The sequence below is a fragment of the Cnephaeus nilssonii genome (assembly GCF_951640355.1).
Source record: "Cnephaeus nilssonii genome assembly, chromosome: 12".
Lineage (NCBI taxonomy): Eukaryota > Metazoa > Chordata > Mammalia > Chiroptera > Vespertilionidae > Cnephaeus > Cnephaeus nilssonii.
The window spans coordinates 712,037-735,690 of NC_137083.1; the positions used below are offsets into that span (position 1 = coordinate 712,037).

General features: G+C 68.0%; 1 protein-coding gene across 8 annotated transcripts in view; it reads right to left on the bottom strand.

Annotated features, from left to right (window-relative positions):
• Positions 1-6,983: 6,983 nt before the first annotated feature.
• Positions 6,984-23,654, bottom strand: part of TNS3 (tensin 3) — a 107,835-nt gene continuing 91,164 nt past the window's right edge. For all 8 annotated transcript variants that reach the window (XM_079786487.1, XM_079786482.1, XM_079786483.1 and 5 more), the window contains 11 exons: positions 21,758-21,905; positions 21,082-21,650; positions 20,039-20,125; positions 16,149-16,280; positions 14,754-14,849; positions 14,207-14,284; positions 12,807-12,884; positions 10,084-10,252; positions 9,536-9,604; positions 9,426-9,452; positions 6,984-8,527 (listed from right to left, as the gene is read on the bottom strand). In XM_079786487.1, the coding sequence (XP_079642613.1) occupies positions 8,383-8,527; positions 9,426-9,452; positions 9,536-9,604; positions 10,084-10,252; positions 12,807-12,884; positions 14,207-14,284; positions 14,754-14,849; positions 16,149-16,280; positions 20,039-20,125; positions 21,082-21,650; positions 21,758-21,905 (1,598 nt within the window). In that variant the 3' untranslated portion in view covers positions 6,984-8,382. The remainder of the gene's footprint in view (positions 8,528-9,425; positions 9,453-9,535; positions 9,605-10,083; positions 10,253-12,806; positions 12,885-14,206; positions 14,285-14,753; positions 14,850-16,148; positions 16,281-20,038; positions 20,126-21,081; positions 21,651-21,757; positions 21,906-23,654) is intronic.

Genomic DNA, 23,654 nt, shown 5'->3' on the forward strand with positions numbered 1-23,654 from the left:
GCCTGCGCTTGAACCCTGGGCGGGCCCTCTGTTCTCACAGCGACTGCATCTGAGAGGGAGCGGGCCGGTGTCTCCATCCCGCCACCCCTCCCGGCCCCGCCGCCCCGGGGCCTTCGCTCTAAGTAGGTCAGGCTCCCTCCTCCTCCCGCTGCTGCTCCCAGTCCGGTTGCCAAGGTCCCAGCATGCCTAGCGCCACGCCTGACCCACTTAGGACCAGCTGTCCACTCGGCCGGGCCAGCCTTGGTCTCGGGGCTCAGCTCCCCCGGGGACAGGGTGCAGCCAGGAGGCTGCGCCCCTGCGCCCCCCGCCCCCCCCGCCCTGACATTCGGGGCAACCGAGGCAGCTGCAAGGCCTCCTGGTTCTTGACCAAGAGGAGGCCGAGGCCGCCCCCCAGGGGTCGGGGACCCTCCGTCTTGGTTCCAAGGGCGGCGTTTGGGCCGACAGGCGAGGCCCTGCAACCAGCAAACAGGCTGCGGAGCCACCAGGTCCCCGGGCGGCGCAGGCGCGGGACCTGGACACCTGCCCGTGTCACCCCTGACGAAGGACCGGACACGCCTGCACGGGGGTCACGTGGGCTCAGGCAGTCGCCGCTCCAGCAGCTCCGTCCGGGGTACAGTCGTGGCTTCGTGTCCCGCAACGTTTCCACCGAGGAGTCCCGCACCCTTGCCCTCGGGAGCGGCGGGGCCTCCGGGACCGGGGTCAGGGCCCGCCCGGCTGCAGGCTCGGCCCCCGAGGGGCGTGATCCCCTCACTGTCTCCCGCTCCTCTCGGGGATCAACAAAAACATTTAAAAAGAGAGCTGGGTGCCTCCTTTGGAAGGAAGAAGGGAGAAGGAGAAATTACTGGACCTCGCGCTCCAGGACGAGGGCGCCCGCGCCGAGGAAACGCCGGGCGGCCTGGCCGTTCTGCTCCCCGCGCACCGCGGGGTCCTCGGGCCCAGAGCTGCCCCGGGAGCCAGGACATGTTTGCACAAACTCAGGGTTTGGGCCGCGGTGCCGGGATTTCACAAGAAGCTGCATCTGAGCCCCTCCCTCCGGGAAGCGAGGGCCGGGCCTTGAGGAAGGGGGGCTGCGAGCGACCCCCCACCGCCTCCAAGTCCGGGCGACTTGGCGGAGGGGGGCGCGGGCGCCCCGCCATTCAGGGCTCAGGGCAGGGCCACGTCTGTCGCCACCGGGACGGCGAGGCCCCGCGAGGCTTTCTGTCCTTTTCGGACCCGTCGTGGCCGGGGCAACGCCTCACATGGGAACGGCGTCCGGGTCCTCAGCCGGGACCCCGCTCCCCGCAGGAACAGGAAGGAAGGCGCCCGCGCTCCGCCGTCTGGGCGCCGGGGGGCCGCTGGGCGCCTGGGGGACTGCTGGGCGCCGGGGGGGTGCTGCTGGGCGCCGGGGGCCGCTGGGCGCCGGGGGGCTGCTGGGGGCTCCGCCCACGGCCTCTGCTCAGCCCCCACGGCGCCCAGGAGGCGAGGGAAGCCGCAGACAGTCATTAGCTCCTGCGTCACCCCCTCCCGACGTGCGCCTCTCGCCTCCCGCCTCCCGGGGACCGCCCGGGAGATCAGCCCGAGCAAAGGAGCAAAGGCCGCTGCCAGCGTTGCCCCAAGCATAGAGGGGGGCCCTGGTAACACGGGGTCCCCACGCCGGAGTGTGCGCGGGACTCGCTGGGGCGCGGCCGTGGAGCGCCTGACCCAGCCCGCGCGCACCTGACCCCTCGCGGGAACAAGCGCATTCGGGGCAAATCCACCGGCGACGGCCACGCACCGCTCGGTCACCAGTGAAAGGGAGCCGAGTCAGCAGGCGGAGCTTGGAGGACCGCCGAGCAGCCGAGCAGCCGAGCGACCGAGCGAACCGAGCGACCGAGCGCAGGGCGGTTATTTCCGACGCAGCCACAGGCGCTGCTCGGACAGACGCACGCGAACTGGGCCTCCAGCAAAGACGGGGCGAGCCCAGCAGCGGAGAGCAACGCCGCACATGGAACCCCCACAGGTTCGGGAATTAAACGAAACACGTCTGAGCAACACATGGGTCAAAACAAAAGTCTCCAGGAAATTAGAGAGGATTTGAATGGAATGAAATAAAAAGGCAACATATAAAGGTCGTGTGTGACTGAAGCAGTGCTTACTGCGAAATTTATAGCATCCGGGCGGGCGGGGGGCCAAGGCCGGAGACCCCTCCAGGTGCTTTCTCTGTACCTGACGGTCCTGTCGGAGTCACAGCGCATCCACGGAGCTGGGTGGCCACGGAGCAGTGTGTCCACGGAGCAGGGCGTCCACGGAGCAGGGCGGCCACAGAGCAGGGTGGCCACGGAGCAGGGTGGCCACGGAGCAGGGCGGCCACGGAGCAGGGCGTCCATGGAGCAGCGCGGCCACTGAGCTGGGCTTCCACGGAGCAGCGCGTCCACGGAGCAGCGCGTCCACGGAACAGCGCGTCCACGGAGCAGCGTGTCCACGGAGCAGCGTGTCCACGGAGCAGCGCGTCCACGGAGCAGGGCAGCCACGGAGCAGGGCAGTCACTGAGCAGCGCGTCCACGGAGCAGTGCGGCCACAGAGCAGCTCCTGGGGTCTCCAGCCTCTGAAACAGAAGGGGCTGGGGGAGCTGGGGTGCTGGCTTTGTCCCCATGGGCCCCCCATTAGCATCAGTTCTGGGGGAGGGGTGCTCCGGCCACTGGCCACCAGCAGGCCCAGGCCAACCAGGATCCACTCTGTTGGTTGAAATCTGACTTTCATCAAAGGAACACGTGCCTTGGTTTTACAACGGAGCCGTCACCTCTGGGAACACACATCGCTGTCTGGGCTGTGGCTCCAAGACGTCCCCTCCCAGTAGGTGGCTCCGGGGGCCCCGGTCAGCCCTCCCCCGGCCAGCGAGCGGTGTGCCCCATGTCACCGCCATGGACTGGCCTCTATGCCCGAGTCACCCCCGGTCCCCTTCCCCGGGCACTGGACCGGGCTGTCCCTCAGCAGGCACCGCTGGGGGCGGGGGCCAGGCAGGGTCCCCGTGAGCTCCAGCCCCGCCCTGTGTTGGGGACGTCCTTGGCCTCCTGGATGGAGAAGCCAGGACACAGCCCCTCTGGCTGCTGTACAAGGCCCTGGGTCCGAGGGCCCCGCTGGGCTCTGCCTCGGGGACGGACCGGGACCCGGAATGCGGGGACAGCCCGTGGCGGCAGCCGTCTCCCACTTCCAGGAAATCTTCGAACAGACCGTCTGTCCTCCCGGCTCCAATGTTTGCCTTTGTTTGGTTTCTAACGGTTGTTCTCAAGTTGTTACGGCAATTGACCTCTTTTTGTTGGTTTTTCAGAGAATCCTCGTTACAAAAATAAACAACCGTCCAGGAAAGCTGCGTGTCCCGGCGGAACGTCTGTTACTTCCAAGCCCACTGTTGGCACGGGCGAGCTTCCTCCCGCTCTGCTCCAGGGCCACCCTGTCCCAGCCTGTCCCACCCTGTCCCACCCTGTCCCAGCCTGTCCCAGCCTGTCCCACCCTGTCCCAGCCTGTCCCAGCCTGTCCCAGCCTGAGGAGCGGAGCTGTGAAGCTGAGCAAACACAGGAGAGGCCAGGCCAATGGCCGGTGGCTGAGTGCGCAGCCCTGGGGGACCCCCCCCCCGCCCCCCATGAAACTGACGGCCGGGCCCTGTCACACCCTCAGGGGAAGGACCGGAGGCTCCAGGTTGCAGCTTCTTCGGTACAAAAGGGAAGGAAAGTGTAACTTTTTAGAGCGGCTCGGAGCCGGCCTCCCCCAGCTGACCACGCTGCCCCGCGAGGACCCCGCTGGCCGGGGGCTGCCTGGCGGGAGCACGGGCGGGGGAGGGTCCGGCCTGGGCAGACGGGGGGGGGGGGGGGGGTCCCTCGCAGCCACGAGGCTGCCGGTCCGCAGGCAGCACCGCCCAGCCTTTCCCCGGTCAGCTCACCTCCCGGCCCGGGCCACAGGTGGAACTTCTCCGCGTCCGGCTTTGTCCCGCCCGGTGGTGTCCTGGCTCGGCCAGTGGCTGCTGCTGGCATGGAGCCTCCCTCCCCCGGGGTCACGGTCCGCCATTGGCCCGGCCCCAGAGCCCCTCCTCATGGAGACAGGAGACCCCGCCCCGCTCGCTGCCCCCTCCCCGCCCGCCTCCACCTGCGTCCCGCGTGTCACCTCCCGGCTCCGCTCACAAGGTGCTGGGAGCTCAACCAGTGGCCACTGCCTCGCTGTGCCTCCGGGGCTCGACCTCCCCCCCCCCCCCGGAGCGCAGTGCGGGGGTGGGGGGTAGAGGGGGGTGGAAGGTGCGGGGTGGGGGAGGTGGGGGGGGTGGACAGGTGGTGACAGGCTGCTGCTGTGACTGCTCACGGGCGTGTTTTGTTTTCCGTTCCTTGGAGGGAGGACCCAGGAGGGGAGAGCCGGGAGGGGGGACCCAGGAGGGGGGACCCAGGAGGGGAGAGCCGGGAGGGGGGACCCAGGAGGGGGGACCCAGGAGGGGAGAGCCGGGAGGGGAGCCGGGAGGGGGGCCCAGGAGGGGAGAGCCGGGAGGGGAGCCGGGAGGGGGGCCCAGGAGGGGAGAGCCGGGAGGGGGGGACCCGGGAGGGGGGGACCCAGGAGGGGAGAGCCGGGAGGGGGGACCCAGGAGGGAGGACCCAGGAGGGGAGAGCCGGGAGGGGGGACCCAGGAGGGGGGACCCAGGAGGGGAGAGCCGGGAGGGGAGCCGGGAGGGGGGCCCAGGAGGGGAGAGCCGGGAGGGGAGCCGGGAGGGGGGCCCAGGAGGGGAGAGCCGGGAGGGGGGGACCCGGGAGGGGGGGACCCAGGAGGGGAGAGCCGGGAGGGGGGACCCAGGAGGGGGGACCCAGGAGGGGAGAGCCAGGAGGGGAGCCGGGAGGGGAGAGCCGGGAGGGGAGCCGGGAGGGGGGCCCAGGAGGGGGGACCCAGGAGGGGAGAGCCGGGAGGGGAGCCGGGAAGGGGGCCCAGGAGGGGGGACCCAGGAGGGGAGAGCCAGGAGGGGAGCCGGGAGGGGAGAGCCGGGAGGGGAGCTGGGAGGGGGGCCCAGGATGGGGGGCCCAGGAGGGGAGAGCCGGGAGGGGAGCCGGGAGGGGGGCCCAGGATGGGGGGCCCAGGAGGGGAGAGCCGGGAGGGGGGCCCAGGAGGGGGGGCCCAGGAGGGGAGAGCCGGGAGGGGGGCCCAGGAGGGGGGCCCAGGAGGGGAGAGCCGGGAGGGGGGCCCAGGAGGGGGGCCCAGGAGGGGAGAGCCGGGAGGGGGGACCCAGGAGGGGGGCCCAGGAGGGGAGAGCCGGGAGGGGGGACCCAGGAGGCGGACAGCCGGGCCGGCGCTGCTCGGGAGGCGGGCGTTCCGACAACTTTGAAAACACGAGGGGACGCAGCATTTCCCCGATTTCCTGGAAGAGCTGTCTTCAGGGTCAGAGGTCAGCCGAAAACGGGACAAACAGGACTGTCCCCTCGGCGACCCTGACGTCACTGCAGGTGACGTCGCACCACAGGTCCCCAAAGGAATGGGTCCGGGCTGCGGGCAGGGCCGGCACCAAACCCCGGGGGGCAGCAGGTCAGAGCTCGGCCAAAGCCCCGGGGCGTGTTCTCCCCCCCCCCCCGCCCCCCGCCTCCTGCAGCGTGGGCGCCTCCTCCCCCCTTGGTCTGTGGGCGGCGCCCAGGTCACAGGCCCGGTCCGGTCCCGACAGCGCGGTCTCCCCTGAGGCAGAGGGGCCACCAAGACAGGGTCCCCGCCCCTGCAGCAGCGCTAGGCCAGGCGGCTGCACTTCGGGGACCTGACCCTGCGACACCCACAACGCAGCCCCCCCGAGTCCGCGCGCTGAGCCAGGACGGCCCGCGGCCCCCGCCTGGACGCCAGCTGCCCGGCTGCCCTTAGATGAAGGGTTCAGTGTTGGGGCCATTCCTGAAAATTCACAAAAAAGGGGGAAATCCGACCCGTGGGGGCACAACTGCATTTCGTGTTTTCCTTTGTCTCCCTACACTGCGGCGTTTGTCTTCGCGCAGCGACACAGCGAGGACACACCGGGGGTGGGAACGCCCCCCGCCCCGCCCCGGGGAGCCGCTGGGCAGGTGTGGCCCGGGCAGCGCCAGGACCACGAGGCTCCCGCATTGAAGCAACGCGGGGCCCAGCTGCTCCCCCGCGCCCCGCGGCAGTGAGCCCGGCGGCCACCAGGGGGCGGTGCCGCCCACGCTCTGGGCGGGACAGTGCTCTCCGCCCTCCGCCTGGAGCCGGGGTCCCGGTTGGAAGGAGGGATGGGTCCCGGAGCGCAGGCCGGCCTCCAGGCCACGGAGGGGCAGGTCCACAGTGAAAGCCACCCTGAGGGCAACTGTGAAGAACCGGTTCTTCTCGCGTCCAGGCCGCTGTCCCGTGTCCCTCCGGGAGGGCGCGCCCACGCCGGCACCACAGACCTCACCCGTGACCCATCCGCAGCTCCAGGACCCAGCGCAGCCGGCCTGGTCCCCACACAACTCGGGAGGGGCCTGGGCCACGGCCAGTCCCACCTGTTGGAAGCACAGGGTGCACCGGACTTTCCTTGGTCAGCGCCCAACTAGCCACACCTGCCACCACCGCCCCACAGCGCCACTGGGACCAAGTTCATCCACGTCCACGTCCACATCACACACACATGGGTCAGAGCCGAAGGGACAGGGGCAGCACCGTCAGCGATGAGTCAGCGATCGGCTGCCTCCCGCACGCCCCGCACTGGGGATCCAGCCTGCACCCCGGGCTGTGCCTGACCAGGAATCGAACCGTGACCTCCTGGCTCATAAGCTGATGCTCAACCACTTTAATTCCTGCCAGGCATGGAATAAAATTCTTAAAACCCTGAATGCACGTGTTCACAAGTCTCTGGGAAGAAATTTTAACAATATATTCCTGAGAGCAAAAGATCCAGGAGTTTATACCCGAGTCCATCAGCGATCCCCACACTCCACTCCCAAAGAAACCCACACACAGCCCCCTCCCGTCCATGTCACCCACACACCGCACACCCTCGGCCCTCCGGGGCACACAGAAGCAGACGCCGCCCAGGTTACCAAAGTTAATATTTATTATACTCTGGATAGATACGCAGGGAGCAGAGAAGTCTGCTGTACACGGCGCATGGACCATTCATTCACACGCTGGGTACTCTTTACAACACGAGGGGGCACGGACCCCCACGGCGTTAAGGCAGAGGAGACACGCGAGGGCTCGAGGCCGAGGCCACAGGCCGTCTCGGGCCTGAGGGGTTACAGGTTAACACTGAGGACGCAGTGACTGGTTAATGAGGGGTTAAGGGGACCCCAGCCGGGACACTTGAGGGCACACTTCCGGGAGCGTCCAGGACAGTGCCCTGTGCCCACTGGTGCCCGGGACCAGGGCTGGGGGAAGGGTCCCCCCAGGCTGAGCCGGGCGGGCGGAGGGGCTCCCCTCGGGCCTGACGCCGAGGTGTAACACGCGAGGAGGCCTGTCGTACCCACCAGGGCCGGCTCCTGGGAGCCTGGGCACCTGCGGCCACGGGGAGGGCACGTTGCTGCCGGACCGTCGGTGTGAGATCAGAGGTGCCCGGCTTCTCGGGCATCCGGGACGGGGACTGTGAGCGAGGCTCAGGCCCGTGACTCCCGTGGGCTCCGCGTCTCACCCCGTCTGGCTCTGGCTTCCCTGCAGGCCTGTCCATCTTCGTCCGGAAGGGAAGGGCCGGCCCGCAGTCCTGGGTCAGAGCTGGGTGTGAGGTGCCTCCAGGGGCAGCACCAGCCCGTCTGCTCCCCGATTCCCGCAGGGACCGCTGGACGGCTCCCGGGACCAGGCCCTCGGGCCGGGAGAGCCAGCAGTCCCTGGGCCACAGGCCGCCCGGGCCCAGGCGGGGTTTGGCACAGGAATGAGGCACTTGCGTTCGGTGCTTTGGTGGGGGCTGCACGGGGCCCACCGCCCTCGCGGTCCCAGCCCCTCGCCCGAGCTGCCGGCTGGTTCCCGGAGCGGGGCTTGGAGGAAGGAAGCGGGGACGTCGCAGGGACGGCACCTGCAGGGCCACCAGCTTCTCCTGAACCCGAGACCACGTGCAGATCGGGCGATGGGCCCGGCCCCGCCACGTCGTGGCACATGCCCGAGGGGGGAGACAGGTCCTCACCCGCCCGCCCCTCCAGGAGCCGCTGGGGGCACAGGAGCCCTCGGCCACAGTGGGGGACACTCCCGGCGGAACGGGCAGGCGGCCCCTCCCACAGACCCTGCACGGGGAGCCTGCATTTCCTCACACGTCCCGGGCGCCGGGCTGGGTAGTGCCCTGGTGCCCAATTCTGCCCAGAAAGCTCGGCTGCGGACGCATGGGCGTGTCCGTCTCGGGAAGGGGTTGGGGTAGTGCTGGTCTCGGGAAGTTGGAGGAGCCAGATGTCGGGGTCACCACAGGAGCCCAGCAGGGGCCCAGCCGGTGGCCCGGCCGTGAGGGGCTCAGATCCTCCTCGGGGAGCCGATCATGACCTTGGACACGAAGTTGACGATGGCACTGGCGGGCTGCTCAGGGTCGTGCTCCGCAAACAGGTGGCACACATTGTCCGTGGCGCTGCCTTGCTTCCGGGCCACAAACCCAAAGACTCTACATAGAGAGGCGGGGTCAGGGCGCCCATCTCCCGTCCCGCCAGGGCCGCGCCTTCGCGAGCCCCCAGCAGGAGGCTGCGCTGCCTCTGCAGTGAGGACCCCGCGGGTGGGAGCGGGTCAGGGCCGCCCGCCCGGGCCGGGACCCGAGTCACAGACAGCAGCTGCTCTGCGCCCGGCCGCTGTCCTGAGCCCTGAGCCCGACCCCCTCGGGCGTCACACCGCCAGGAGCAGGGGCCACGCGGGGCCAACACCACGGTGACGGTTCTCGCCACCTACACGCTGACCCCCCGCCTGCGTCACACTGCACGCCCCCAGGGGCACGGGCCCTGGGGAGGCTCCTCAGATCTGCAGCCTCGGCCGGCCCAGCACGGCGCTCACTGTCCGGCCCGGCCCTCCTCCTTCTTAGAGGAACGAAGGGGTTTGTGCGTCCAGCCGTCCCCACCGGAGGGAGCGGCCCAGGGCATGCAGGTCACCCGATGGCTGCACATTCCCCGGCCGGAGCGCAGCCAGCTGCCGCCGGAGCCTGGGGCTCGGCCCCACCCAGACCCGGGCACCCCGCAGGCCTCCGGGAACTTGGTCAAACCCTGACAAGGGGGGACCGCGAAGCAGGAATCCTAGGGCATCCCCGGGGCTGGGTCTCCCCGAAACCAGCTTCAGGGCCTGGGGGACAGCCCCTGTGGGCATGCAGGGCCCCACGCCGCCCGCCCAGAGTGAGGCATGAACTCGGCCCCTCGGAACCTGTGGACACAGGGCGCCGCGTCTCCGTCACGCCAGCTCCGCCTGCGCACGCCACCTCGATGCCAGCCAGCACCTGCCCCTGAGCGCAAGCCCGAGCCCTGGCCCCGTGCAGCCATTTCCTCCCAGGGACCCGCCCGGAGGGAAGTCGGGGCGCTCACCTGCACTCCTGGCTGTCCGCGACCCACCTGCCAGGTTAGAGAGAACAGTTACGTCAGCGTCTGTGCGGGCTGGGGTGCGGGCGCACGCACGCAGGGCACCCCGCTCTTACTTCCTGTCCTGCGGGTCCAGCGCACAGAAGATGACGCTGCTCACGGGGTAGTGCCGCCGGAAGAAGAGCCTGGGGTGAGGAGGCGGTGAGGGAGGGTGAGCGCCGGGCGGGCCCGGGGGCATGGCTGAGCCCAGTCCACGGGTCCCGGGGCTGTGGGGCCCGGCAGGGGCTGGAGGGGGCACAGACAGGAAACGTCCCTGGGGACCCGCCCATGGCGCCCCGACAAGGGCCGTCCCCCGTCGGCAGATGCACGTGGAGCCCCGGGCCTGCAGGGCTCGGGCAGAACCACGGACGACCCCTCTGCCCCGGTCTGGGGTCGCGTCCTGGCCTTGGTTTCGCTCGCCAGCCCTTCTGCACCCGCACAACCTCCAGGTCCCGGGGCCCCAGCCCCTCGTCCAGGGATGACAGGGAGCGCGGACGGGTTGGGCCGCTGGCTGTTCGGGGATGGGAAGCTCTCCCCGGGATGAGCCGGGACGCCCGGGGGAGGCCTGAGGGACGTGGCCGAGGCCAAGTGTGAGCAGAGCCCGCCCGCCCCGCCCGGCACTCACTTCCTCTGGTTGTCCGTCAGGGTGATGCCCTGGGCTGACACCTTGAAGTGCACGACCGTCGACAGGGGCGGCGGCTGCTGGGCCAGGGTGGCGCTCAGGGCCTTCTGCACGGCCTGGGGGCCCGTGAGCGACTCCATCTCCATGGAGCTCAGGTACCACACGTTGCAGGCTGTGGACGGGGCCGGGGTCAGTGCGCGGACACGGCCGTCGCCGGTGCCCTGGGCTCAGGGATGACTCGATCTGTGGCCGTGCCCGGTGCCCCGAAGGCTGACGCCCTTGCCCGAGGCGTAGAGAGTGACGCAGACACACGTGTCCCCGGCCAACGGAGAAGAAACACCGCGCTGTGTGTGCCTGGCGTCCCCGGGGCTGGCACCTCCTCGGCGTCACTGTGGTCCGGGCGGGCTGGACAGGAGCCGACCACCGGAGAGAAGGAAACGCGGGGGGGGGGGGGGGGGGGCGTGCGGCAGGCACCAATCACGGCCCTGCTGGAGCTCCGAGTGAGGCGGCGCCCGGGGGGCAGCCGTGTGGGCACAGACGCACGGACGGCGGTTATTGGGGAGCAGCCCCCGACCACGTAGGCGCTTTTACAAAGCCGGGTGTCAGCCGGGCGGCGCCGAGTGGGCCACATTTATGGGGTCAGAAGAGCCCCCGCATCGGGGAGGTCCCGAGAGGTCTCGCCTCTGAGGGGACCGAGGACACCGTGCCCCGCGAGCCAGCCGACCGGCGGTGGAGACGTCGGCCACACGGCTTTGAGGGGGACACGTTGGAAACGAGGGGGTGGTTCGATCCCCCCCAGTGGACACCCAGCAACCAGCACGCGGTCACCATGGAGACGTGGCCGCGTGGAAACGGCGGTAGCGGGAGGAGAGCCTGAGTGGAGGAGGAAGAATGAGAAGCAGGCGTGCCGGTGGCTGGACGGGGCCGGCGGCTGCTCCGGCTTCGGTTTCACCAGGGCCCCGGGCCACGCCCGCAGAGAAAGGCAGTCTGCTCTGAGGACAGCGAGCCCACGAAGCTGGCGCAGCCCGAGGTGGGAACGTGGGTCCTGAGGCAGCAGCACAGACAAGGAGGGCCGTGGCCGTGGCCTTCACGCAGCACCCGAGGCTCTGAGACGCTGGACACAGCAAACGCACGGCCGTGGAGCTGGCCCACAGCGGACTCACTCGGCCGCTCCGAGGGACAGGCAACGCGCTGGCAAGGCCACGGGGACGCGTTGCGCCACCGAGAGGGCAGCCACTCAGGGTCTGCGTGTGGGTGACGGCCCAGGTGTGACCCCTCGCTTTCCTTCCCGCATCCTCCTCACAGCTCACAGAACACACAGTTCACACGGAAAGCCTCCTTTACGAGACAGGCGCAAAACCACGGCCGGAGACGCAGGGCAGCGGCCGGGCCTGGCGAGGGCCTTCGCAGGCCCACCACGTCCACGGCTTCAGCAAGAGCCAGCGAGGAGCCGGCTGCGAACACAGGCAGGACTGCGTGGAGGTCAGAGCGAGGTCACTGCCGGGGCCAGCGAGGGATTCGCCGGGAGCGATCTGAAAGCAAGAGCCCGCGGGGACCCGCCCGCCTGCTGGTCGCCCCACGGCCCTCACGGGGAGGAGGTGACAGGAGAACCCCAGGGCCGCTGCAAGCCGGGGAGTGAGGATTCTGAGCGAATTAGGACGACACGTGACACTCAGTTTAAGGAAAAGCCACACTCAGCCTCCTGCTGTGATCAGAGGTCGACCCCCCTCCCGCCCCCCGCCCCGACCGGCCGCTCTGCGCCCGTCCCACAGCCCCCGCCCCTAGGACACAGCTGAGCAGCCCATGTTCCCGCCACATTTCTCCGTCCTGTCAGCCATGAAGGCACCTGGACAGAAACTCATGCTTCTTGGTGTGATTTGGACCAATCGCCATCTCTCTCTCATCCATGTTTCTCTCTCTCCCCCCTCTCTTCTATTCTCTCTAAAAGTCAATGGGGAAAATGTCCTCACTCCTTAGGTGAGGGTTTTAAAAAAATCCCTTGCCCTGGCTGGTTTGGCTCTGTGGACAGAGTATGGGCCTGTGGACTGAAGGGTCCCGGGTTCGATTCCGGTCAAGGGCATGTAACCTTGGTTGCGGGCATATTCCCAGTAGGGGGTATGCAGGAGGCAGCTGATTGATGTTTCTCTCTCATCAATGTTTCTAACTCTCTATCCCTCTCCCTTCCTCTCTGTAAAAAATCAATAAAAAATAAATGTTTAAAAGAAATAGAGTCTATGAATAGGAAAAAAGGGCTCCGGGGAGGCTGTCGGGTGGGGGGCGTGTCACCCTGGGGTGTGGGGTGGGTGGGGGCATCTTTGGCTTATTCAGTGGCATCCAGAAGGGCAGGTCCCCCCATCCTGTCTCATGATGTTTCCTCTAAACTCAGCACAGACGTGGCACGTATCCCACCGAACTGGGCATGGGACGTGACACGTATCCCACGGAACTGGACACGGGACGTGGCACGTATCCCACTGAACTGGGCACGGGACATGGCACGTATCCCACCGAACTGGCATGGAATGTGGCACGTATCCCACCGAACTGGACATGGGACGTGGCACGCATCCCACCGAACTGGGCCACGTCAGAGTCCCAGGCATAATATTTCCAGCCACGGAGCCATGTGGAAGGAACCGTTGGGCATGTAGAGGAGAGGAGACCCAGACACCAGAGGGGACCCCAAATCCCGCTGCTGCCCAACCAGGGGGAGGAGCGAGACCCACCTGCGCCCTGCTTCAGCAGCTCGGCCGCGGAGTTGGCCGCCGTCTGGGGAGGGCTGTCGGTCACTTCCTCCAGCGGGTCTGCGGGAAGGAGTGAGAGACCATGACGCTGAGATGCTGAGCCGGCTCACGAGGAGGGATCTTCCGACAACCCGAGACCCTGACCGAGTGCCCGGGCGCGGCCTGCTTGGCGCTCAGGAGTTTCTCCGGGCAACGCCGTCCAGCCGAGGCCCGCCCACCCCACCTGAGAAAAGCGGGGGACCCGGCAGCATGGGGCTTCCTGACTCTGGGTCTCAGAATTTATTCACAGCAGTGATTTTCAACCTTTCCATCTCACGGCACATAAAGTAAGGACTCAGGTTCTGTGGCACAGCAAAAACTGTATTTTGCTGATCTGACAAAAGCGATGGGCACGAGCTCCTTCCTTCACATGGTGCTGTTGTTGGGTGGCTGTGCCAGTCGTTGGACAGCCTCGGGAGGAGAGGCTGGGCTGGACCACAGGCAGGGCTGTGTGTGCCGTAACCTCGCGGCACCGGTGGGACACCAAGGGCCTAAACCTATCTATATAAAAGCCTAAGTGACCGTCCGACCGGCACACTGTCCGACCTGTAGCTATGGTGCGCACTGACCACCAGGGGGCAGACGCTCAACACAGGAGCTGCCGAGTTGCAGTGACTTGACAGCTGTGGTTCTCCGGTGATGTACCAGGAACCAGAGAGGAGGGAGCCCGATTCCGGGGTGCATCACCCCAGAACCTCCCTCTCGCAATCTGGGACCCCTCGGGGGATGTTGGAGGGCCGGTTTCGGCCCGATCCCCACAGGCCAGGCCGAGGGACCCACCTGAGCACGACTCCGGGCCCGGCCACTAGTGAGTTATCAAAGGTAAACGACATGGACCTGGGCTGTGAATTCCTCGTCTTCGCGGAAGAGAATAAAGTAACGTGAGGCGGAGCTGGGACGTGGGGCTGAACACAGCCCTGCCTGTGTGCACTGCCGCCCGTTTACTGTAGCTGTTCTCACACCCACGAAGGGAGAGCCCCCGCCCAGCACCCTGCGCCCGGCAGTCCCACCTCCGCCGATTCTGTGGGATCGTGAGGTGAGCGTCAGGGGCGCGAAGGGCGTGGCCCAGCGTTTGCAGGTCTGAGCCACCGTCTTGGCTGCAGGAGCCTCCGGCGAGGCCTGGAGTCACGGCCGGCTGGTGTGGGCGCCGCGGGGCCACCTCTCCGTCCTTGACCTGGCCAGCCACTCAGCCTTCTCCGGGCTCAGCCAGGAGGACAGGTGGGAAAGGCCTCCCGTCCGGCTCTCCCCGAGCCTTTGCGGATCCTGACCCCACGGGGATGACGCCGCAGCCGGCCCCTCCCGCCCCCCCCCCACTGTGCCAGCTGTCCCGCGCCCCCACGTACCTCTGTCGGGGATGAGCAGCTTGCAGGGCAGCGCCAGGGGCGTGATGGAGTGCTGGCACACCAGGGCCGTCAGGCTCCCTGCGGGAGGGGCCAGACAAGGTCAAGGTCAGCGGGGCCCCGAGAGGCACCGCCCAGCCCACCTGCCCGCTCAGGAGCGCCCGCCGCCAACGCCTGCCTCGTGGAGGGACTCGGTGAAAACGTCCGCAAACGGAGGGGCTAGGTGTGGAGTGGCGAGGATTCGGGGCAGACACGCGCCCTCACCGCTTTGTAAGAGGAAACCCCCGTCCGAGGCAGCGGGAGAGCACCCAGACCTCGCCGAGCTTGGGGCCACCTCACACGCCTGCGGGGCCGGGCCGCCTGCACGGAGGACGGCTCGTCTCTCCTGCCCCCAAATGCAGGACCGGCCGCATTTGCTGGGCGTGGAGAAGGCTTTCCAGGGCCATCTCCCATCGGTTTACTCAGGGGCGGGGGGCGGGGGGAGCCTCAGGGACTAAAGGAGACGCGGAGAGGGACGCTCACAGGAGGGACGGCCGCGCCCGCCACTCACCGAAGTAGGGCTCGTTGGAGCAGCCCTTCAGCCGCACGCCCTTCGGGGTGCACTCGACCAGGAAGTGCCGGACCAGCTCGTTGGCCAAGTCACCGGCTGCGGAGGAGGGTTAACAGAAAGGAAGAGAGTTTAGAGACTGAGCGGGAGGGCGGGAGAGGGCAATGGTCAGAGGGAGGAGGCGGCGGTCAGAGGGAGGAGGCGGCGGTCAGAGGGAGGAGATGGAGGTCAGAGGGAGGAGGCGGTGGTCAGAGGGAGGAGGCGGCGGTCAGAGGGAGGAGATGGAGGTCAGAGGGAGGAGGCGGTGGTCAGAGGGAGGAGATGGAGGTCAGAGGGAGGAGGCGGTGGTCAGAGGGAGGAGGCGGCGGTCAGAAGGAGGAGATGGAGGTCAGAGGGAGGAGGTGGTGGTCAGAAGGAGGAGATGGAGGTCAGAAGGAGGAGGTGGTGGTCAGAGCGAGGAGATGGAGGTCAGAGGGAGGAGGCGGTGGTCAGAGGGAGGAGGCGGTGGTCAGAAGGAGGAGGTGGTGGTCAGAGCGAGGAGATGGAGGTCAGAGGGAGGAGGCAGTGGTCAGAGGGAGGAGGCGGTGGTCAGGAGGAGGAGGCGGTGGTCAGAGCGAGGAAATGGAGGTCAGAGGGAGGAGGCAGTGGTCAGAGGGAGGAGGCGGTGGTCAGGAGGAGGAGGCGGTGGTCAGAGCGAGGAAATGGAGGTCAGAGGGAGGAGGCGGTGGTTAGAGGGAGGAGGTGGTGGTCAGGAGGAGGAGGTGGTGGTCAGAGCGAGGAAATGGAGGTCAGAGGGAGGAGGCGGCGGTCAGATGGAGGAGGCGGTGGTCAGAGGGAGGAGATGGAGGTCAGAGGGAGGAGGCGGTGGTCAGAGCGAGGAGATGGAGGTCAGAGGGAGGAGGCGGTGGTCAGAGAGAGGAGATGGAGGTCAGAGGGAGGAGGCGGCGGTCAGATGGAGGAGGCGGTGGTCAGAGGGAGGAGCTGTCGGAGAGGCCGCTCGGGCACATCCACACACCAGGCGGACGCAGCCATCTCGATCCCCTGAGCAGGAGGCGGGTGCCGTCCTCGCCTGAGAAGGACAAGGTTGCCTGCAGCCGCCAGGCCCCGTGAGTCCTGGGCAGGGCAGCACTGTGCACACAGTGTGCCTTTTACATAAGGAAACGGGGGCGCGGGCCGCCTGCTTGAGGAGACATCCCCGCCGGGACGGAGGGGAGCCCCTGGCGGGGACCTCGGACAACCATGGGTCCCTGGACAGTGGGGAGGGTCACCCATTCAAACAACAAGAAACAAAACGTACAAATAATTAAGCTCCTTTGAACAAGGACGTGCTTAATAAAATGCCCCGAAAAGACAGACAGGAAGGGGCAGGCACAGAGCCAGGAGGGGGGCCGGACCCACCTTTCTTGGGCAGCTGCAGGACGGAGGGTGGGGGCGTGGCCACCTTCATGGCCAGGCCGTAGGCGCCCCGGAAGGAGTGGCTGTCCCGCACGACGAAGGAGCCGGGCTCCTTGTCCCTCAGCATGGCGATGGCTGCGGGCGGGAGGGGCACGAGGGTCTGAGGGCGCACGTGCTCCCGCGTGACGCCCCGCGAAGGCCCTCTTCTCCTCGTGCCAACGGGGCCCGTGGGCGGGGCCAGGCCCCCGCTTGGGAGGTCTCCGGACGACACGCGGTTTTCTCAGAGGCCCGTGAGGACGCAGACGTGGAAGGCGGCCCCTCCCTCTGGGTCACAGACCCCAGAGCCACCAGCACCCGTGAGGCCCCAACGCAGCCCCACCGGGCAGCCAGGGCCCAGGGCCCCATCCTGGGGTGCGACGGCAGGGGCAGCGTCCCACAGAAGGAAAGGTTTCCACCCACACAGGGGCCTGCCCTGAAGTGCTGTGTTCAATCCTATACAATAAAGAGGTAATATGCAAACTGACGCTCACACCCTCACAAGATGGCTGCCTACAACCAGGCTGGCTGGGGGGTTAGTGAGGGACGACCAAACGACTGAACAGCAGGCTGCATGGGGTGACCAGGCCAGCAGGGGGGGCAGTTGGGGGCAATTAGACTGGTAGGGGGGCAGTGAGGGGCGACTAGGCTGGTGGGGGCAGTTGGAGGCAACCAGGTGGCGGGGGGGGCAGTTAGGGGTGACCAGGCTGTTGGGGGGGGCAGTTAGGAGCAACCAGGCCAGCAGGGAGGGGGCAGTTGGGGGCGACCTGGCTGGCAAGGGGGGCAGTGGTGACCAGGCAGGCAGGAGGTGAGTGATTAGGAGCCAGCAGTCCAGGATTGTGAGAGGGATGTCCGACTGCCGGTTTAGGCCTGATCCTGGCAGTCAGACACCCCCCCGAGGAGTCCCAGATTAGAGAGGGTGCAGGCTGGGCTGAGGGGACCCCGCCCCCGCGGGCCGACAGCGGAGCTGGCATGCTTGGGCTCCGTCTTTCCTAGGCGACGTGGGGCATTTCACTCATCACTGTTCCCCAAAATCACCCCTCCCTGCTGGGGCCTGGCTCCGGGTCCTCTGCTCACGATGGAGGAAGAGGGGCGTGCTGGGGGGACAGCACCCTCAGGGTGATGCTGCCCAGACCCAGCTGGAAGTCTCTCGAGTGACAACTAGAACTTCTTCTACAGGGTTTAGTGTTTAGAGAGAGAGAGGGAAGAACCAGGGATTTCAAGCACAAAGTAACACAAATTCCAGCCCCGAAGGGGGCCTCTCGGGCAAAGGCCAGACCGGTGAGGGGCAGGAAGGGACATGAGTGACGTCAGTGTCCGTCCGAGGCCCGCCCCCCACAGGCCTCCGGGCAGCGGGCGGCGAGGCCCCGAGCAGCCGGGGACAGCTGTGTCCCATCCCGTTCCTGCAGCCGCTCCTCCCGAGCTCCCTGTTCACCTCAGAAGCACCCACTGGGCCCCGCGGGCTGCGGCTTCCTCCCGCCCCTTCCTGAAGTTCCCTGTCGCTCTGCCGGGAAAGGCGCGACCTGGCTCTGCCCGGGGGCGGCACACCCCTGGGCGCCCGACTGGGACGCGGCCTCCTTATACGACGTCTAGAAAGGGACGCTGTGAGCTCAGCTCTAGCATCGCCGCCCGGGCACACGCAGCTCTTCTACGGCGAGCTACCCCCAAAGGGCCTGTGCTGTGCGGCGGCGACTAGACAATAGGCGGTGCCCCCCGCGTCCCGCCCCATCCCCCCTCCCACCCCCACGTCCCGCCCCGTCCCCCCCACACCCCGCATCCCTCCCCGTGCCCCCCTCCCACCCCCCACATCCTGCCCCGTCCCCCCTCCCACCCCCACGTCCCGCCCCCTCCCCCCTCCCACCCCCACGTCCCGCCCCGTCCCCCCCCACCCCCAAGTCCTGCCCCGTCCCCCCTCCCACCCCCACATCCCTCCCCGTCCCCCCCCACCCCCCGCATCCCTCCCCGTCCCCCCTCCCACCCCCACATCCCTCCCCGTCCCCCCTCCCACCCCCACATCCCTCCCCGTCCCCCCCACCCCCCGCATCCCTCCCCGTCCCCCCCCACCCCCACGTCCCGCCCCGTCCCCCCCCACCCCCAAGTCCTGCCCCGTACCCCCTCCCACCCCCACATCCCTCCCCGTCCCCCCCCCACCCCCCGCATCCCTCCCCATCCCCCCTCCCACCCCCACATCCTGCCCCATCCCCCCCACCCCCCGCATCCCTCCCCGTCCCCCCCCACCCCCACGTCCCGCCCCGTACCCCCCACCCCCTGCATCCCTCCCCGTCCCCCCTCCCACCCCCCACATCCTGCCCCGTCCCCCCCACCCCCTGCATCCCTCCCTGTCCCCCCTCCCACCCCCCACGTCCTGCCCCGTCCCCCCTCCCACCCCCACGTCCCGCCCCGTACCCCCCCACCCCCCGCATCCCTCCCCGTCCCCCCTCCCACCCCCCACATCCCGCCCCATCCCCGCAGCGTCCCCCAGGGAGTCACCAGCCCGCGGCCATGCCCGTCTGCTCCTGGGGAGCCCTGGTTTCCCATCAGAGGAGGGGCAGCCCGCCAGCCCAGCCCCTGGTCTAGAAGGCTGCTCTGGTGGAGACGGGCCCTCATGGAACATTCTAGAACACGGTGCCCGACAGCACTTGTTGTCACAGTCTGTCCAGCAGCCGAGGGCCGGAGCTGACGGCCACGTGGGGATTCTTGTGACCAGAGCGGGTGGCGGGTCGGGAAGGAGCCCTGACGTGGCGGTGCCGGCTGGGCCACGAAGGCCACGCAGGGCGCGAGGAGCCTGGGCCGCGGGCTCCCCCGGAGGAGGACAACAGCGCCATTGACTCCGGGAAGAAAGCCCGCTTCTCCACTGCTGTCCGCCGCGGGACGGCTTTGCCAGGAAGCCGGGCAGGGCTGTCTACACGCAGCTCCTTGGTCCCGGGGCCTCGGGAAACCCAGAGGCCGAGGCCCCAGCACCGCGGCCAGGCCGCCCGGGGACCTCCCCTCGCCGAGCCACGCCCCACCCCCTCTCAGCCGCCACCAGGAAGCGGCGAGGGCACGTCCTTCCCGGTGTCTGGGCTGGTCACACGCCCTCCTCTCTGGGGGGCGCCCTGGAGTGACCCCCAGTGGCTGTGACTCAGCTTCTCCAGGGACAGCAGGCCCCTTGGGCGGAGGCAGCGCCCTGGGGACCACGAGTCCCGCTGGGATGTCCCCCCTCCCCCGAGGGCCCCGCTCGGCTCCCACGCGGCAGCTCGTCTACTCGTTCCCCTAAAAGTGACCGTGACTGAGCTGCTCGGAACTACGGCTGCAGCCCGGCCAGCGTGGCTCAGTGGTTGAGCGTCGACCTAGGAACCAGGAGGTCAGGGTTTGACTCCGGTCAAGGGCACAGGCCCGGGTGCGGGCTCCATCCCCAGTAGGGGCCGTGCAGGAGGCAGCCGATCCGTGATTCTCTCTCATTGTGGATATTTCTCTCTCTCTCTCCCTCTCCCTTCCTCCCTGACATCAATACAAACATTTAAAAACAAAAATCAACTTCCGTGCCCTGGATTCCTGAGCTGCCTGAGGCTGCCGAACACGGGGCGTGGTCACTCAGCGCTTGCCTCCACCCCGTGGACAAACGCGGTGTGCCCTGCAGGGACACCGTCCTCCCGCTCGTCCGTCACCACTGCCGTCGCCCGGGGTGATGGGAGCCCCTGGCAGTTACGCCCACACGCTGGGAGGCGCCTGGCGAGCTGCTCCTGGCAGCTCCCTCCCGGGACCCAGCTTCTCCCATCAACCCTGGAGGTCACCGAGGCCTCCATCCCGCCTGGCCCCCGAGGTGCCCGCGCCCTCTCCCCAGCCCACCGTCACGCTGACGCCGAGCCGGCACGCACCTTGCTCCCTGGAGATGTCCGCCTTGTACCAGAACTTGGAGGTGTCCTGCACAAAGCTCACCGTCACCTGCTTCTCACCTGGGTTTTCTGCAAAACGGGATTGAAATGGTGGCTGGGGGAGCACGGTGTGTCACAAGCTCCCCCCCCCCCCACCCAGGCTGATGGGGTGTCGAGGACCGGCTGTTTAATACTGGGGTGAGACACGGAGGTCGGGCTCTGGGAACATCCAACAACACGTCCTTAGAAAGACAGGGGCTCACCCAGCCCATGTGGCTCAGTGGTTGAGCGTTGACCTAGGAACCAGGAGGTCAGGGTTCGATTCCCCGTCAGGGCACAGGCCCGGGTTGCCGGCTTGATCCCCAGTGTGGGGCGTGCGGGAGGCAGCCGATCCGTGATTCTCTCATCATTGATGTTTCTCTCTCTCTCCCCCTCCTTTCCTCTCTGAAATCAATAAAAACCCTATATGTATGTATTTTAAAAAGAATGGAGTTCTCCCTTCATTTAAAAAGAAGACAGACAGACAGACAGACGGGTACAAAGCAAGGCCAGTTGTGCTTCCCGGGACCAAGACCTTAGAACAGGCGTCCTCAAACTACGGCCCGCGGGCCACATGCGGGTGTTTTTGCCGTTTTGTTTTTTTTACTTCAAAATAAGATATGTGCAGTGTGCATAGGAATTTGTTCATAGTTTTTTTTAAACTATAGTCCGGCCCTCCACCGGTCTGAGGGACAGGGAACGGGCCCCGTTTAAACAGTTTGAGGACCCCTGCCTTAGAACGTAAAATGATGAACTTGACATGAATTCATTTGATTGGAAACCAAAGTCATTTCTCAAGGCCCCTGGCTCCGAGGGAAGGGAGCGCGCCCACGGCAGACGCCGCCTCTCAGCTGCGGGGAGGCTCCCGGGACACGCAGGCGCCGAGGGGAGGACGGCGGGAAGCGCCCTCACGTGCTGGCGTGTCTGAGCCCCAGCCCAGCATCGAGCCTCCAGCTTCCCGAGGGCCGAGTGAACAGAGGGGCCGCCCCCCAGAGGGACCCACGTACCCGGAGAAGGAGCCGCCGCCTCGGGGGGCTTGGAAAAGTCGGGGAGCACGCTGGGGAAGGGGATGCTCATGGTGCTCCCGCTGTGGGGGCTGGAGAAGCCGCTGGAGGTCGGGGAGACGGAACCGAGGGAGTGGTCGCCCTCCGAGGCCCGCTTCTTCTCGGGGAGCGGCGGCTGCCCGGTCAGGGGGCCGTGGCCGTGGCCGGGCCCCACCGGGAGGAAGGGGGGCAGGAAGCCATTGTCCGCAGTCGCTGCAGCTGCCCGCAGGGCCCCCGGGGCCTCCGCAGGGGGCAGGCCGCCTCCCCCGGGGGCCGCGCCGAAGCCCAGGAAGGCCGGGCTGCTCGCAGGGTCCAGCGCCTCGGGAGGCTCCGCCAGCGACAGCGCGTGGCCGCGGAAGGCAGGCGGGAGCTCGGCGGGCGGGAGGTGAGGCCGCCCGGGGCCGGGCCTGTCCTGGCCGGGACCCGGGAACTCGCTGGGGCCCAGGAGGCTTCTGGGGGGCCGGCTGCTCCCAGGCAGGGCCGGCGTGGGTTTGGGGCTGGTGTCCACCCACGGGTGCTCGGCAGACAGGGGGCTGTTCAGGAGGCAAAGCGTCAGAGCAGATGCAGGAAGGACACGGGTCAGACGGCGTGGGCCGCCGGCGCCCTCCTCCCTCGGCCCGGCCACGGCTGCCCCGCTGACCTGTCCCTCCCGGAGCCGGGGCTGCTGCTGGCGGTGGTGCAGGAGGCGGCGAAGGCCCGTGGGAAGGGCGGCGCTGAGGGTCTGGGCCCCACGGGGCTCTCGGACATCCCCACGGAGCGAGCGAGGGCCTCGGGGCCGCTGTGCGGCTCTGCAGAGGACAGGGCAGGGTGGTGACTGTCGTGTCTGCAGGGAACAGGGTCCCCGCGAAGCCCGGCCACACGAGGGTCACCTGGCTTCGGCCCCACGCAGCGCTCAGCACGGAAGCGTGAGCTGCTGTCCTCGCCATGCACGTGGGGCCCGGCGACCCAGGGGCCGTGTCACCAGCGAGGGCAGCTCGCCCGAGTGACTGATGCGCGGCACTGACGTTGGGACCTTCTCACTTTGGAAAGGCAAGGCCACCCCAACAGAGCCACGTGCTGGTCATCAGGTCACTTCCCGCCTGAGCACGGTGTCGCCCATGTGTCCTCACCCGAGGGTGCAGCTGCCCAGTCAGCCCCCGTCATGCAGGGAAGAGGCCGCGAGCCTTCAACAGCCACCTGTGGGACACCCAGCCCACACATCCCACACATCCCACGGATCCCACACGTCCCACGGATCCCACACATCCCATACGTCCCACGGATCCCACACATCCCACGGGATCCCACACATCCCACCGACCCCATACATCCCACACATCTCATGGAACCTCACGTACATCCCACAGGATCCCACACATGTCACGGAACCTCGTACACATCCCACGGATCCCACAGAACCTCCCACATTCCACTGATGAGAAGCTCATCCTCCAGGGGCTGTGCGAGGGCCAGGACAGGCCTCCAGGCCACGGGTCTGGGAGGTTTAAGACCTGGCCTGTCTGAAGCTTTCCGAATGGGACAAACCACCATGGTCCATACGATGCTACTGAGACCGCAGGTCGTTGCTTTCTGCCCTAGAACGAGGGCCTGTGAGGAACGGGGACATTAGAGAAGCCACGGAGCCAGTCGACACCACAGCCTGTCTCCAGCCTAGACTTTTCCGCTTGGGAGCGTGCGGAATGGAGGCCAAGCAGAGGCCATGGTCGGGCTGTGGCAGTCCACAGTTCTGGGGAGGTAAAAACTGGGGCTCAGAGCTCGGAGCCAAGGGGCTGCAGAGGTGAGGGGCCCTCGAAGCACTGTCTCCCAGCCAGGCACCCTGACTCCCAGGCCCAGAGGCAGAGCCAAACACGGCACCCAGGAGGGCACCCAGGAGGAGGCGCTGCCGAGGAGCCAGACGCGGAGCGTGGGCGGGTGCTCTCAGGGCCGGGACTCGAGGACCCACAGGCCGGAGGCGGACGGACAGACACCCAGTTCTGGGGGCGAGTCTCTAGAAGACTGCCCGCCGCCCGCCTGGCCCGGCTCTGGGCTCAGCTCAGGGGCCGGGGCACCAGCAGAACAGGGAGGGCTCCAGCCTTCAGGGAACTTAGGGTGACGCTCGTGGGAGCTGCCTTCTGCGGGGGCCTGTGCCAGGCCGGCCGTCTCCGCTCCGGACGCCACTGTGGGCGCGCGGGCCTTCCCCAGGTCTGCGAGGGGCCCGGGGTGGTGCCGCAGCTTCCTGGGTGCGGCCCCCTGGGACGAGCGTTGCAGTGTGGGGGACACCCGCGGGGACCCCCACACATCAGCGCCGACCCCATCGGGGCCCAAGAGGCTTCCTTAGGTCCCTGCATCTCCCCGCACAGCGGCCTGGTCCTGGCCACACCCTCCGTCCTCGCCCCCTCCCTTCCCTGCCACACCCAGGGCGCCCGGGCCTCAGGGTCCTCGGAGTTTGGGACTCTGACCTGCCACTTCCTGGTTCCCGGTGCCAATGGGTGGCCTGGCGGGGGACCGGGCACCCTCTCCCTCACCGGGGATGTGGGGGTGAGGCCGAGGGCGCGGCG